At 34.0% G+C, this 15761-nt stretch overlaps 1 protein-coding gene across 4 annotated transcripts in view; it reads right to left on the bottom strand.

The window, feature by feature from the left end:
- Window positions 1-413: 413 nt before the first annotated feature.
- LOC127867200 (protein FAM13B-like) overlaps window positions 414-15761 on the bottom strand; it is a 96630-nt gene continuing 81282 nt past the window's right edge. For all 4 annotated transcript variants that reach the window (XM_052408241.1, XM_052408243.1, XM_052408244.1 and 1 more), the window contains 10 exons: window positions 15369-15427; window positions 14901-14982; window positions 12260-12435; window positions 8428-8511; window positions 8068-8154; window positions 7243-7308; window positions 6104-6372; window positions 5429-5530; window positions 5074-5128; window positions 414-4656 (listed from right to left, as the gene is read on the bottom strand). In XM_052408241.1, coding sequence (XP_052264201.1) covers window positions 4591-4656; window positions 5074-5128; window positions 5429-5530; window positions 6104-6372; window positions 7243-7308; window positions 8068-8154; window positions 8428-8511; window positions 12260-12435; window positions 14901-14982; window positions 15369-15427 — 1046 coding nt within the window. In that variant the 3' untranslated portion in view covers window positions 414-4590. The remainder of the gene's footprint in view (window positions 4657-5073; window positions 5129-5428; window positions 5531-6103; window positions 6373-7242; window positions 7309-8067; window positions 8155-8427; window positions 8512-12259; window positions 12436-14900; window positions 14983-15368; window positions 15428-15761) is intronic.

Below are 15761 nucleotides of genomic sequence, written 5' to 3'. Positions count from 1 at the left end.
TGATCTATGAGCTAAGAATATAGGTGTAGGTCATTTTGTGAAAGTTGGGGCAAATTTCGAATTGAAGATGCAATTTTCAGCTTATTTTTTTTACTGAAAGGCATGTTTAATTTTGGAGTGGTCTTGTGTTGTGGATGGAAGCCGGAATATCCGGAGCAAACCCTACCTGTCCGGTATGGTAATCAAACCAAAGTCACATGCTTTGAAGAACTGGCATTGAACCCAGGTTGCCTAGGTGAGACCACAGTGTACCAACCACTGCGCCAACCGGACAGCTTATGAATCCAAGATACCTTGCTTAACTTTCTTACGTACAGGGTAGCTCCGAAATGGCATAAGACCCATTTTAGCAGGACGCAGCTCATTTGAAATCAACACAATAAGATTAAAAATAATCACAATACATATTTGGATAATATTTACGTTTTATTACTCAACATAATTGTTCACAGAAAAATAGACATACTGGGCATCGATTGTATATATAAAAGCTTTAAATAATATAAACCTATAAAGTATTCGCCAACCATACATGAACATCGTTTTCCATTAACAAAGGCTGGTTTAAAAGAGTTTGAACCTCACTTTGTCGAAATTGAACAGACACAACAAAATGCAAGAACGTTTACAAAAAATAATTTGAAATACTGATATTAACATATACATGTTTAATATTATATATCATTAAGACCATATACAAGAATGTCTTGAACTATTTCCTTGACTGTGGTTAAATTTTGGTGCATGTATTTAGTATACAAAATTCATGGCAAACATATTTTCTTGCGAATGTTATAAATAATTTATCAATTTATGTTTGAACAATTGAACATTTCATTTGGCAATACATCAGCACTATTTGAAACAAGTTATTTAACTTAAACAAGATCAAATGTTATGAAATCTTGTAAAACAACACATTTTAGATTACATATATCCCTAGAACAGAGTGAAATTGTATTACCTTTTTTAAAGACAAAATGTTCCTTCAATTCAATATATGATTTTACTGTTTTTAAGCATTGACACATGTCGTAAGTGTGATATGGTTTAGCTTAATTTAATACATTCATAATATTTTTTAAGTTTTCTCTTGGTAATTAATATTTTTAAGAATTCAATACTCTTGCAATGAATATAGCAACATGATGGCGAAAAATAATATCAAACAAATGTGGTAATTTTCACAAGACACCTTATACATTTCCAATCAATCAAAATTTGTTAAGGTTGCAAAAACAATAGTATTTTAACAGTTTTACAACTTAATTAATATATATTAGTATTCTTATTTGTGTGTGTTTCGTTTCCACAAAATAAAAGCAATATACCGGTAAATAATGAAACAGTAAAAATGAAGGTCATGGGTATGTGCAAGTGCCTAAACAAGCATGCTCACTTCATATGTGCAAAGAAATTATAAATAAACTTTGAACTGTTTTAAACTTAACAAGTCAACAACTAGTTTTATGATTATCATAAAACATGTTCATAATCACTAATATCAAACATATCCATGTTACTTATGTTGGGAATTCACTATTTTCCAAGATCCACCAAAATAACAATATCGACCACGGAACCATCCACCAATAGAAATAACAAATCTACTATAAAACTAGTTTGTGTGCAAAACTAGAACCAAATCCCATTTGATTAATTTAAGAAACAAACACATGTACAGATAAATTGAGCCTGCTTTTGTTACTAAGCTATCATCTATATTTTATCAAAATAGTATGAAAAACAAATATTGTAACACACCGTTGTGACATACAGATTGGTTGACAGGTAGAGTTCTTGAAAGACTAGTGCAATGTAAAACTAGATTTGTTGTTGAGAAACATTATAAACTTATAAACTAGATGACTTATGGAGGGATAATTTCTTTACTCCCAGCATTAAGAGCTATATTCTTATGAAGTGGTGCAATAGAGGACTGCAAGAGTTAATAGACTGGTAGCCCTGTTTATTTAATAGACTGGTGGACCTTATGAATACAAAATTATAAACTGGTTCACTTATGTAGTGACAAACTTATGTATTGGTAGACTTGTGATTTTATAGCTTATGTACAGGTATAGTCATTCACAGAAACTTTCTTGGGCTAACATAGTGATAGTCTTTAAGACTGGGAGACTTGCTGAATGGAAGTCTGATATACTCACTTGGGACTTCAAAACATGGTACATAAATTGATGTAAGCCTATGTGTGCAACAACATACAAATATTTCTGTCAACAAACAATATAACTTTGGCAAGTGCAAAACATAATAATGTTAGCAAATAAATTTCCACATCCGAACTGTGCCTTGTACAAGAAATATAACACTTTGTGAAGATCATCTGCAAAATTGTATGTTCTTTTGTACAAACACAGCAAATTTTTCTCAAAAGTCACATTCATTAATCACAAATAATGGTGAAAAAGATGAACTAGTGAGTGCAAAAATGTGTCAGTCAGCTGCAAACATTTTGTCACTTCACATTTTAAAGGGAACTTTTCATAGATTTTGGCATGTTTTGAAGTTTGTCATTAAATGCTATAAATTGATAAATGTAAACATTGGAACTAAATATATCCAGTATAAAACAAGCATAAAATTAAAGAAAGAAAAATATCCATAACTGGGCTCAAACCACTGACCCTTGGAGAGAAAGTCTAGCGCGTATACCACTTGGCCATCCGTGCTTACATACTAGATGGTGTATTTTATACCTTATCTACGAAATCCTTGTCATGTCACAAAATATAACGATAACAATAAAAATATCCAAATTATACAATTGTTTCCTGTTTATTAGGTTTTATAATTTTCAGGTTTTTTAATCGTCAAAAGATGCATATGATGGATATTTTAGAGCATGGTAAATGTTCTGCATTACTGTTTCCTCGCAAATATCGTAACGTAACAACGAACATGTGCAAATGTGAAACAATATTTTTCACTTTTGTCAAGTTACAAAAACGTGAAAAGGTCCCTTTAAACTCCATTTGACATCATTTGTTGACTAGACATAGTCAAACTTGTACGCAATCACAATAAAAAGGCGAAAACCGGTATGCACATATTTGGCCATTATAAGTAATCTGAAATAAGCACATTAATGTACTATATGATGAGTTGAAACTGTAATTAATATATACAAATCAAGTGATGTGTTCAAGTTTCATTTTCTCAAAACTAATATTTTCATTTTTGCTTATGCTAATATTTTAATGTCTGCACATTAACAAACAATTTATGTTTCTTTAATACCCTCTAGTGCAATATATGCACCAGTTTAAACAGGACTTTTAATAAACCTTGTTGACAAACTCAATAGTATCAAATATCAAATAGTATCAAATTATAACAGATCTGAAATGGCACACAATACAAATAAAATTGAGCAGCATATTTCAGAAACAAGCATTTTTATTCAAAAAGAATTACTTCAAGTATTCTTTTCATTATATAATCTGCAAAAAGATCTAATAACTAAAAATATTTTTCAATATTATATTTCTTGAACTAGAGTGTTAAAATGGATGAGACATAACATGAAGGTTAAAAATAATTGCAAAGACATGTAAAACTCGTGCCAAAGGATTGACGCAAAATGCAGCAAGTAATTGTATGCATGTATTTCTGAGGTGTGCATTCATATGTACCATTGTTTCAAATGGATCCATCAATCTTTTCAATTATTGTCCATGGTTCTATTAATTTTTACAGTTGTTTCTAATGGTTCCATATACCTGTAATGGTATTTCCCATGGTTTACTCATCTTTACAGTTGTTTCTAATGGTTCCATTTACCTGTATTGGTATTTCCAATGGTTAATTCCCAGGGTTCTATTAATTGCTTCAGTTGTTTCTAATGGTTGATTGATCTTTATTGGTATTTCCCATGGTTCTATTCATCTTTACAGTTATCCAATGGTTCCATTAATCTTCACAGTAAATTCCAAGGGTTCTATTCATAGTTTCAGTTGTTTACAATGGTTAGATTGATCTTTGTTGGTATTTCCCATGATTCTATTCATCTTTACAGTTATTCACCACTGCACAACTAACAGTTGTTTCCAATGATTCCATAAATCTTCACAGTTATCTCACCTGGTCCTATACATCTCAGCAGTCCTTTCAGATGATTATAGATGTATTCATCTTAACAGTTATTTCCGTGTGGTTCTTTTCCCCTTTACATTTATTTCCTATGGTTACATTAAGCTTGTCAGTTGCTTAAATGGACCTATTCATATGTGTAAATGTTAAAGATTGTTTCACTGACAGAATCAAAGTATATAAGGATCCAAATAATGTTAATGTCAATGTATGTAGCACAAAGGAAACACAATTCAGGCATTATTATTCATATAAAATGCCACGACTGTTGAAGGGTTTTATGTTTAAATTCCCACCCAAAATGTAACAACTGTGAGCTCAAATGTCAATCAAATGTTTCAGCAGCTTATTCTAGGGTGTCATTACAGTCCTCTATTTTTCTTCTTGGTACAATATCTTCCTCACTGATCTTGGTGTCCCAAGTGGAACAAATAATAAACATCTGCCTTCACTAGTCCTTCAAGTCCAGGCGTAATGCTATACTTCTGAGTGCTGATGCTTCGACATGAGTGCTTCTAACAGCTTCAGTCGCGCTTTTAGTTGCTGAAAAAGTTGCATTAACATATAAGCATTTGCAACAGGAAAATAATTCTCATATTCAATACATGGACCTCACTCTAGGAAAATGGGGCTTAATGCATGCATGATATGTGTCTTGCGTGATAGCCTGTGCAGTCCACACAAGCTAATCACGGATGAAACTTTCTGCCTAGACTGGACTTTTATTCAAAAGAATCCTTCTTAAAATGACAAAAACCCATTAAAGTAGAAAGTGTTGTCCCTAATAAGCCTTTGCCGACTGAAAAGGAGTATCTGGGAATATGCTATTTATAGTCTGTACCTCAAATTTTTCTGGAATACTTTTATTGACTGCCATGTACAACCATTCTTTGGAATCAGAGAGTTTTAAAAAAACAATCAATACAAAACAATATAGGAATATATAAGGACAAATGCTACCTTATATTCATTATACTCTGTTTGCATAGGCATTCTGTCTTCCCGTCCAACCTTTCTGTAAAGCAGATTATTAGTATATTAATGTCACTTATAATTTGAAAGCTTATTGTTGCACATTTAAAAAAAATACATATTGTGAAAGATACTCAGGTTTAAAGGTCAAACATTTCATATGATTAAAAGACCACCACTCGTTTTTAGTTTAAAAAATTATACAAATGTATATACAGATATTCCAAATACAGCATAAAGAATCAATATATTTTCTTTACAAAATTTTGTAATTGAGAAAAGAAAACCCAGGTAAAAGGACAAGGAATCTACACCCACTTTTGATTATAATTTAAATACCAACCTTCCTGTCTGTCTGGTAAAGCCTTCCTCAAAGTCACGCAATTTTTTACGAAGGTGCTTTTTAGTGTTTCGAGACTTTATTAACTCATCTTGAAGTTGTGGCCTGTAAAATATTTATATATAAAATTGAATTTAGTTTTAGTCCTAAGATAATGACAATAAAAATTGTTTGGGTTATGTAAAGCAAAAATTCACATGGTATACACGTATTTCCTTATTTATGTTATTCATTATTTACACATTCTAACATAAAATTATGTTATTAATCATTTACACATTCTAATAGTTTTTTAATTGCATTATCATCATTTCAGTTATATGTTATAAGACTTATATCCGCTGCATAAAATAAATAAATGGATGAAATTTAACACAGAACATTTTTCAAAACAAAAACACAGAAGTATGACATCTTTAGGTGCTGAAATCAAACAATAATGCTGGAAAAACTTTTTTATTTAAAAAAAACTGAAATACCTTTGACAGCAAAAAAAAATCAAGTAAAGCAACAAAAAACCTCTTCACAACTTACACTGGCTAGTCTTGAAAATTGAAATGAAAATACAAATTACATGTTTTTAATTAAAAGACTGTGACACAGAGACTCCGAAAAAACATCCAAGTAAAAAAGAATTAAAAAACGCAAACACAACTTACAAACGCAAACACAACTTACACTGATAACTCGTGAAGGTTTGAATCGGAATACTGGTTGTTACTGTTCTTGCTGTTCTCCTGCATCTCCAGTTTCCGTCGTGCCTTCGGGGAATGGGGTCCCTGGTTCTCCACGGCGGTCGGCCGTGTCTTGAGGATGGAAGACAGGTCACGCGTGACAGCAAAGTCCATCGTTCCAAAGCCGTGTGCTGCCTCTTCATCTTCATCATCGTTATCCATCGCAGCCGTTGGAACGTGAATAGGGGATTTCTCGTCAAGGAATCGGTCAGTCTTCAATGTGTACAAATGCATTTTCGTAAATATGTTGGTTGTAACTAGGCCTTGTGTACAAATGTATAGACATAAGAAAGTTGATTGTAACTAGGTCTTGTTTACAATGCCTTAAATAAACAAGATGTGTTTGTGAAACACCATGTCCCCGTATATGACGTTTGACCTTGAAGGATGACCTTGACCTTGACCCTTCACCACTCAAAATGTACAGCTCCATGAGATACACATGCATGTCAAATATAAAATTGCTAGCTTCAATATTGCAGAAGTGACATTACATGAGCAATTTTTACCCATATATTTGACCTTGAAGGATGACCTTGACCTCTCACCACTCAAAATGTGCAGCTCCATGAGATACACATGCATGCCAAATATCAAGTTGCTATCTTCAATATTGAAATATTGCAAAAGTGTACATTAAATGAGCAATTTTGACCCATATATTTGACCTTGAAGAGTGACCTTGACCATTCACCACTCAAAATGTGCAGCTCCATGAGATACATATGCATGCCAAATATCAAGTTGCTATCTTCAATATTGCAAAAGTTATTGCAAATGTTAAAGTTGGGGCAAACCAACAGACCAACCAACAGACAGGGCAAAAACAATATGTCCCCCACTACCATAGTGGGGGACATAAAAAGTTGATTGTAACTAGGTATTGAGTACAAATGCATTAAAGTAAATAAGTTGGTTGTAATTACAAAGAACTGATGTTATGCATCACATACAAATATATTTTTTATGAACTACGCGAATTAGTTAATTTTAATTATGATGCCTATAGGGTACAATACCATTACCATGTGGAGTTCTCTCTACAAATATGACAAAACTTGTATAAATCAAAGCTTGACTCACATATTTTGAGTTTATATCAATTGGTCGGTCCTCTGGCACAGGTTGCAACTCTAAATTACCTCTGGGCTGCAAGATTACAAAATGGGTAATGTTACAAATGCTATATGATTATTAACTACTTTTGTACTAATCAGAATAAAGCACAACCTCTAAAATGGAATTATAACTTATGTTGCCCCAGTTTATACACCCTTTTCTCATTCATTGGCAGCTTTACAACTCTTATTAGATGTTATTTGAACTGATTAACATCCAATTAATCTTAACAGATTATTCAAGACATATATGATTTTTGTTACTACAAAAAAACAGACACACATTCAATTGTATTTCTTAAACCATATTTATTTGTTTGTATTAATAAATGTTCTTTACATTTGAGGGTTAATCATGAAGCTTTCGGTCTCTGATATAGAAATATCAAACAGATATCTCAAGAGTTTCAAAATCAACCCTCGATTTGTGTTCCACAGCAGGACCACAATCTAAAACAAAAAGTGAGTTAGTGTACATAATCGTACATTAACCCTTTCCTGCTCAGAAGCAACGTGAATATGGCTATATGAAAGCAGCATCTAACAAGAACAGCCTGCAAGTTACATGTTCAGGTTTTATGCTGTTTGCTGCTCATCAATATCTTAGGGTTGAAAATGAAGCCTCAAAAACTTGAATTTAGTAGGAAATGTCTTTAATTTAATTTGATTTTCTAAGAAACAACAAATAGGTCAAAATGCGAATCTGAGTGGTAAAGGGTTCACAACAAGAACGTTTGTTTCTGAAATAAGCGGATGTTTGTAGGAGACCCAGAATGTCTCCCCTACTCACAGACATGGGTTGTCGAGACAGGAGACGCTTGATGGTGCGGTACCGATCGTACAGTGGCCGCATCAGGTCCTTCTCATCTCTGGATTTCTGAAGGCGGAACATGCATTGAGGGTACATTTGGAATGTCCGCATGATAATACCACATTCATGTCCGTATGATTATTCGAGACAGTGGCTTTTTTTTAAAGATTGTCAGGAAAGAACTCTTTGCACAACCAAAATGAACCGAGGCAAAGAGTGATACCACAACCATAAGATTAACAAGTCTCATCAAAACAAACTTTCCTTTTTGATACATTTTTTAATACTTGCATTTATTTTATAATATAGAGTGAACTAGGAAAACATGTTTAAGCCTACCGGTCGTCCGTGAATGCCCTCGAAATGCAGCAAGGCTTTCTGTACTGCAAGTTTCTCCTCCTGAACCTGCTCATGGTTCATCAGCTGGAGCAACAAAAACTGGGCTTATTGAATGTAAGCAAAACATCTTTCTTAAAAACGAAAAATTCAACAAGTGTTCCGCCGTCGGAGACATATGCGCCCTATACAGGGCTTTGAACTAGTGACCTCAATTTCAATAGGGGTCATCTACTGTCGAAGGCAAATGCGCATGGGAAGCATCAAGCCAATAGTCAACTTGTTTATGAGTTATTGATTAGAAAAGATTTTCACACTTATTTTGACAGTAACCTTGACCTTTGAGCTAGTGACCCCAATTTAAACAGGGGTCACCTACTGTGAAGGTCAATGCACATGTTAAGTATCATGCCAATCAATCGATTCGTTGACAAATTATTGATCAGAAATGAACTGGTCTACCGACATCCAGCGAAACAATATATCCTCTTCTTTGAAGGGGGCATAATAAAAGAGTTGTCCCTGTGCCTACTGTGCGTTAAGCCCAAATTTCTCAGACAGGGATGTATATAATAAGAGTGAGGATGGGGTTGTTTAAATTTGATAAGAAATATATAAGCCACCTTGAACTTAGAAGCTTTAGTACAATATCTATTCAAGGAGTCAGGCAAAAACATAACTATGGTACAAATATCTTTGAAGTGAGCATCTTATTAAGTTTATTACTGTGAAACCATTATTATTCGTCCGACATAAATTTTCGCCTTTTTCGTCCTTCGACCGATGGACGAATTCAAGATCCTAACGAACAATCATGTCCCATATTTGAAACAAATAAGACTGAATTACCGTAGGCATGAGGCATTTAAATCCAGCGTATTCCACGCATATACACAGGGCTCGAAATTAACACTCGCACACTCGCAAAATGCGAGAAAAAAAGATTGCAAGGTAAGTTATAAGCCACTAGTATTTTTTGCAAATAAAGAAATAGTGAAAAAAAACGAGTTATATTGCTTAATGCGTTGGACGGCGTGAACGCTAAACCGTAGGTCAATTTTTTGAACGTCCGAATACCCATATGCGGAAGCGCGCACCTTGTTTGTTGACTGGTATACTTATAATACAGATACACAGATGGTATTGGTACAAAGAACATGAAACAGTCGACTATTCACACTCAAGTGAAATCCGGTTTTGACACAAAGGAATGTTCATTATACAGTGTACTGACAACTGACATTTCCTGTAAAACGCGAATGCAATAAGGCTGTATCGAATGCGTCGACTTCATTTAGGTATAATAGTGTTGATTAGCGCTAATTGTTAACAACTTTATTACCCATTGTGTGTATTGTGATTTTCAGGGATGTTGCAGATTATACAGCCTACACGCGGCGAATCCGGATTAAAGACAATACTATTAAACGCAATTAAAATATGACGATGTGTGATCAACACCTGACTGAAATATATTCTGCGCTTTGTTACAAATTAATAAAGAACATTTTTATTTGTGATTGGTTGTTTGTTTTAACTGCATCTACTATTTTTGTACATATAAATAAAAACCCGTACCTTTGTTTTTTTTATAACAAAAACATTTTTTTTTATAGATTTAATACTGTTGTTTATCAATAAATGCAGCAGTTCGCACCTTCTCTAATTGGCGCCGATAAAGGTAAGATTGTTATCAGTTTGACCGTGATAGTAATTGAAAAAGACTAATTGGCAATTGGCTTCGTTGTTTAAAACACTCGTTAACGATTATTCAGTCCCACTTATCCGCTTATCATTACAAAGAACGTGCCAATGACATAAAATAATAAGGGACAGTTACTAACACCTAAAATAACAGACTTGTTAATTGGCATATGCCAAACAAGGCCCACCTTCTGCAAGTGACTACCAAGTGTCACCTCTCTTTCCCCAGCACGATTTTTTCGCAACCGCGTATTACATGTATTACAAACAAATCGGACGTTTTTTTTTCAAAACCAGAAATGGACGAATTTAAGAGCAGACGAAATAGTCATTTTTATGAAAAGGGCGAAATTTTGTGCCGACGAAAATAAATGGTTTCACAGTATTTTGTAGAGACTTAAGAACAAGAGCTTCTATTGGACATATATGAATACCAATAAGTAGCATTTCTCTGTAAAAACATAACACCGAGAAATCAGGGATTAATGCATCAAATGCTAAAGTGTTAGAAATGTTTGCATTTTTTTTAATGAGTGACTGAGTCTACTAGTTGTGAAACATGAATATTTTAGAACCAAAAAGTTAAGTTCGACACAAAGGGGCAACCCCCTGTCAATAACCGAATGTATTAACAAGAGCTGTTGATAAGAGCGGGCTCGACTATTCGAGTGCTTGACAGTATAACGTAAGCCATCATGGAAAGGGGGGGGGGTATAATGTGGGTGTGTGGTCATTTAATAAATGATCTTTCAAAGATAAAGAAAAAAAAAAAAAAAAAATTTTTAAGGGGGGATTCTGGGGTGGGGCATGGGGGATGGTTTGAGCGGAGTGCATTGTGGTATGTCAGGTAAGAGTTGTTTTGTCAATGTATGAATCAAATGTGATAATAAATAAAGAAGTTATGGCAATTTAAGCAAAATTTTCAATTATCTAAGTATAAAAGGGGCCATAATTCTGTCAAAATACTTGATAAAGTTGTCTGCTCTTGTTTATAGATTTGGATCATGTTGGTAAAGAAGTATGCAAAATATGAAAGCAATATGTCAAAGGACATAGAAAATATTTGAGGTGGTACGCAAACTTTAACATAGATTTATCAATAATATGCATATTCTAAGTATAAAAGGGGTAATAATTCTGTCAAAATGCTTGATACAGTTGTCTGCTTTTGTTTATAGATTGGGGTCATGTTGGTAAAGAAGTATGCAAAATATAAAAGCAATATGTCAAAGGACATAGGAAATATTTGGGGTGGTACACAAACTTTAACATTTGCAAGCTTACGCTAATGGGAACGCCGACGCCGGGGTGAGTAGGATAGCTCCACTATTTATATTTCATATATAATACCGTAGTCAAGCTAAAAATGGCTCACTTGTTGATGCTAGAGTTAATATCAAAGGTATGTACCAAGTGTGAAGACAATAAAGTAATTTTCAAGATAAAATACTGTTAGATATCAATCCTTATTCATAAACAAGCTTTGCCTCAAATGCATCATCAAGGAGGACTCTTCTCTATCAGACAAATCAGCTTAAGTCAAAATATTATTAAAATAGCTGTGAATGAGCCCACCAGACTTCTTTAGCCAATCTACAGGGTGCAGGATCACATGACTTTATGGGGTTCACAAACGAAAGTTAATGGATGTAAAAACACCAGTTAAAGGTGCTTTTTTTTTTCAAATAACTTTTTAAAACAATTTTTCTTCAGAATTTCAACAAGTGCATAAAAGACAGTTTTTATGCGGATTATGGCAAAACATCATAAATACTTTATTTAATAAGCCAGTGTTCTAGGCAAAAAATTTGATGTTAACAGCAATTTATATACACCGTAATGCTGCACGCAACGTGAAATTTTGGCAACAATTTCAGACGTATTCAATAAGAAATTCTTAAATCTTAAGATATCCGCACAAACAGCAAGAAAAAGTGGATTTTATGCAATGAAGATTTTTTGCAAACATATTTCAATAACTTGAGATATCTGCAAAAATAAAGTTTTTTAATAGTGTTCTTTCATTCTGTCCAGCCCTTGTGTAAACCATGTTGATCATGCACCCTGATCTTTAGTTACCTCAATGTTCTCAGGCTGATGGAAGTCCTTGCGCACCCTGATCTATAGTTACCTCAATGTCCTCGGGCCGATGGAAGTCCTTGCGTTTCTCATGCAGCCTCTTGAGTATCATGTCCAGGGTCTGACCCATCGAGGGAGGTAAGTCTGGTGGCTCTATTCTCTCCCCTGTGGAGGAAGCACCGCTGCCGTGACGAGACCGGGATCCCATCTCAGCCTCCTCCTTGAGACCTAAAAATAGAAACGCAGACTGGTTACTTGTGACCTTTAAAAAGAAACATGATCTGGTTACTTATTGTATCACCATGTGATCTTTAAATATATATACAGACCAGTTACTTGTGGTATCTCCTTGAGACCTCAACAAACAGAATAGCTGCTCATTCAAAACTAGGCATAAAAGCACAGACTTTTAACTTGATGTAAACAGACTGCTTCTTCTTGATCGCTAGAAAAAGAAACACAGACTGATGACTGATGACAATATAAAGAACAGTTTTCAAAGTGATATCATACAAGACTCAAAGCAAAGAACATTTTTCATAATTTTCTTATATCAGACTCAGGGCAGTTGTTTACTTATTTCAACATAAAACAATGAAGCATGTAATAATTATCTACATAAACAAGAGCAACGCATAACGGGTGCCACGCTCGGCTGCGAAAGCTTGTCAGAATTTTTTTTTTTAGAGGTCACAGTGACCTTGACCTTTGACCTAGTGACCCAACAAGAGATGTGTTTGTCAGAAACACAATGCCCCCTACTGCGCTACTTTGAAATCAAAATTTCTATTTATCATTTGGCAGGTATAGACATCATCTTCTTTTAAAGCTTTATTACTTCCCTTGGATTTTGTCCAATCCAACCGGGGGGGGGGGGGGGGGGTCTGTAGACAGTCAAAAATGACCAAGTCAGACATCACTGACAACCAAGGCCTGTGGTTTATCAAAGAGATCATAGCCAGAGTTCATCATGTATGTATGGACATAAGTACACTGGTATTTAAAGAAAACTAGCATTCACAAATTAGAACAGGTAAGAAATGATAATTATATCAAGAGATGTGTTCGTCAGAAACACAATGCCACCTATTGCGCCGCTTTGAAATAAAATTGCTATTTATCATTTGGCAGGTATAGAAGTAATCTCCCTGACTTCTGGGGGAGGGGGGGGGGGGGGGGGGGGGGGGGGGGGGAAAGGTTCTCACAGTCAATTATGACCATGTCAGACATCCCTGAGTGGATCTAGCCAGAGTTGATCATGTATCTATGGACATAAGTCCACAGGTATGTAATGAATATCAAAGAAATTATAATTATATCATAAAAAAATCTTTGACAAATCAATCATTTGAGTTATAAATAATCAAAATAATAAATCTGTACAGTAACTGTGAAAATAACTTCAATTCTTTGTAAGGAAATATATAATATGAGATTTATAATTATATTAATTACTTCCCTTGAAAATAATTGTCTCTAACAAATCTCTATTTTTAGTAGCAAATAATTAAAAGCCACTACCGTGACTGGGATTGACCACTTGAAATGTGCAGCTCAATGAGATACACATGCATGCCAAATATAAAAAGTGGCTATGTTCAATATTGAATAATTATCTCCCTTTTTAAAGCTTTTTACTTCCCTTCAATTTGTAATTTTTACCGTAGACCGCAAAGGATGACCTTGACCTTTTACCACAATGTGTTTGTCAGAAACACAATGCCTCCTACTGCGCCGCTTTGATTTATTTAACAAAAATATATACATGGGCAGGTCAGATAACAATGTCCATTTAAAGCTTATTACTTCCCTTGACTTTGTTTTTTTTCGACCCTAGACCTTGAAGGATGATGTTCACCTTGATTTTTTACCACTCAAAATGTGCAGCTCCATGAGATACACATGCATGCCAAATATCAAAGTGCTATCTTCAATATTTAAAAAGTTATGGCCAATGTTAAGGTTTTAGCACGACGCCTACGGCGGACAACAAGCTGGCTATGACAATAGCTCGGGTTTTCTCCGAAAACAGCCTCGCTAAAAATTCATTAAGAGATTATGCCTAATATTGACAGAAAATTAACAGTATTTTCCTTCCTTAACCATTCTTTAATCACAATCAAACGTGTCAAGTTAGGTCTGAGTAAATGTTGTCAAATGAAATGCACCATATATAAACTCTACGTTTTTAAGATGATATCATTACAAAATGTATGATACAAAGATGTCCATTTGTATTTTTCTACTTTGAAAAATGTAAAATCAAACATGCATGGCAAACGCTGATACAGATGTACATGACCAAACAGATATCAATTAAATATGTTATAATATACCAGTGCCGAAGTGACTAACTGTGAATGCCGAACTGGTCAAACCCGAGTGCTGAAGTGGCACTTTTTTACGGTGCCGAAGTAACCAGATGCCGAAGTGACTAGATACCTCCCCCACCAAATGAAGCAAAGTGAAAATGGCTTTTGCAACCAGCATAAAACCATAACAGGTTTTTATGCTGTTTGCTGCTATTAAATCAGTAACTAAGGGTTGGAAATAAAGCTATTAAAACTTGAATTTATTAAGAAAGGTATTTAATTAAATTTAACTTTCTGATGAATATAAATGCGTCTAAATACCTATGTAAGTGGTAAAGGGTTAAGTACAATACAGAGCCCAACACAATGTGAAAAGCTTACGTTTTGCTTCCTTTCTTGCTCTACTGAGTTCTGCCATAAACTTCTTGATTTCTGGTTTGGAAGCCTTCTCTGCATGTGATGGCTAGAAACAAAAATTGTTCTAGCTTCAATAATAATTCTAGCTTTATATTTGAATATAATATTGTAGATTAATTGCTAATTATTATATTTGAACTGTTTGAATTATTATTTTTGAACATAATATTGTAAAATTAATTGCTTATAATTATTGAAATAATTAGAAACTTTGATGACACCAAAATATGTGCTTATTGACTGACTACCATGATCTATTCATGAGGAGCAATAAAATGAATTTACAAAATATAAAATACTTAATTTGAGCACTGAAAAAAGAAACTTTTACCTATTGCACTTATTAACTTCAGTTCAATTTCATATCAAAGCATTAAAAACAAACATTACAATACAACAAATACCCGTACAGAAACAGTACAAAATACAAACCTTAAAGCCATGTTCTTTTTCAAATACATCTTCAAACTGTCTTATTTTCTTTTTTAGGCCTGAAATACAATGCATTTGCATTCATTAACTAGTCTACTTTAACTCAAATGTTTATCTTATTTAAACATAGCAGTGATGCACTTCAAGTTCTGGTGGTTGCATTGCATGCTGAAGAACAGTACTACTGGATACAGGCCAACTTATATTGAAACATTACCATTACCATAATAATAAATACCAGCAATATTGTGCAATTAAATCATATTGTTTTGTATTACATGTAATGCACTCATGGTATTGGGTGTAAACAGTCGTAGGGCATGTACTGGTATTGCTTTAAAAACAGTTGTATTACATGTACTGTTATTGCATTAAAAACAGTGAGTTGTATTA

The sequence above is a fragment of the Dreissena polymorpha genome, chromosome 2 (assembly GCF_020536995.1).
Source record: "Dreissena polymorpha isolate Duluth1 chromosome 2, UMN_Dpol_1.0, whole genome shotgun sequence".
NCBI lineage: Eukaryota > Metazoa > Mollusca > Bivalvia > Myida > Dreissenidae > Dreissena > Dreissena polymorpha.
The sequence above is the reverse complement of the archived record's forward strand: the minus strand, read 5'-3'. Positions and strand labels throughout refer to the sequence as shown.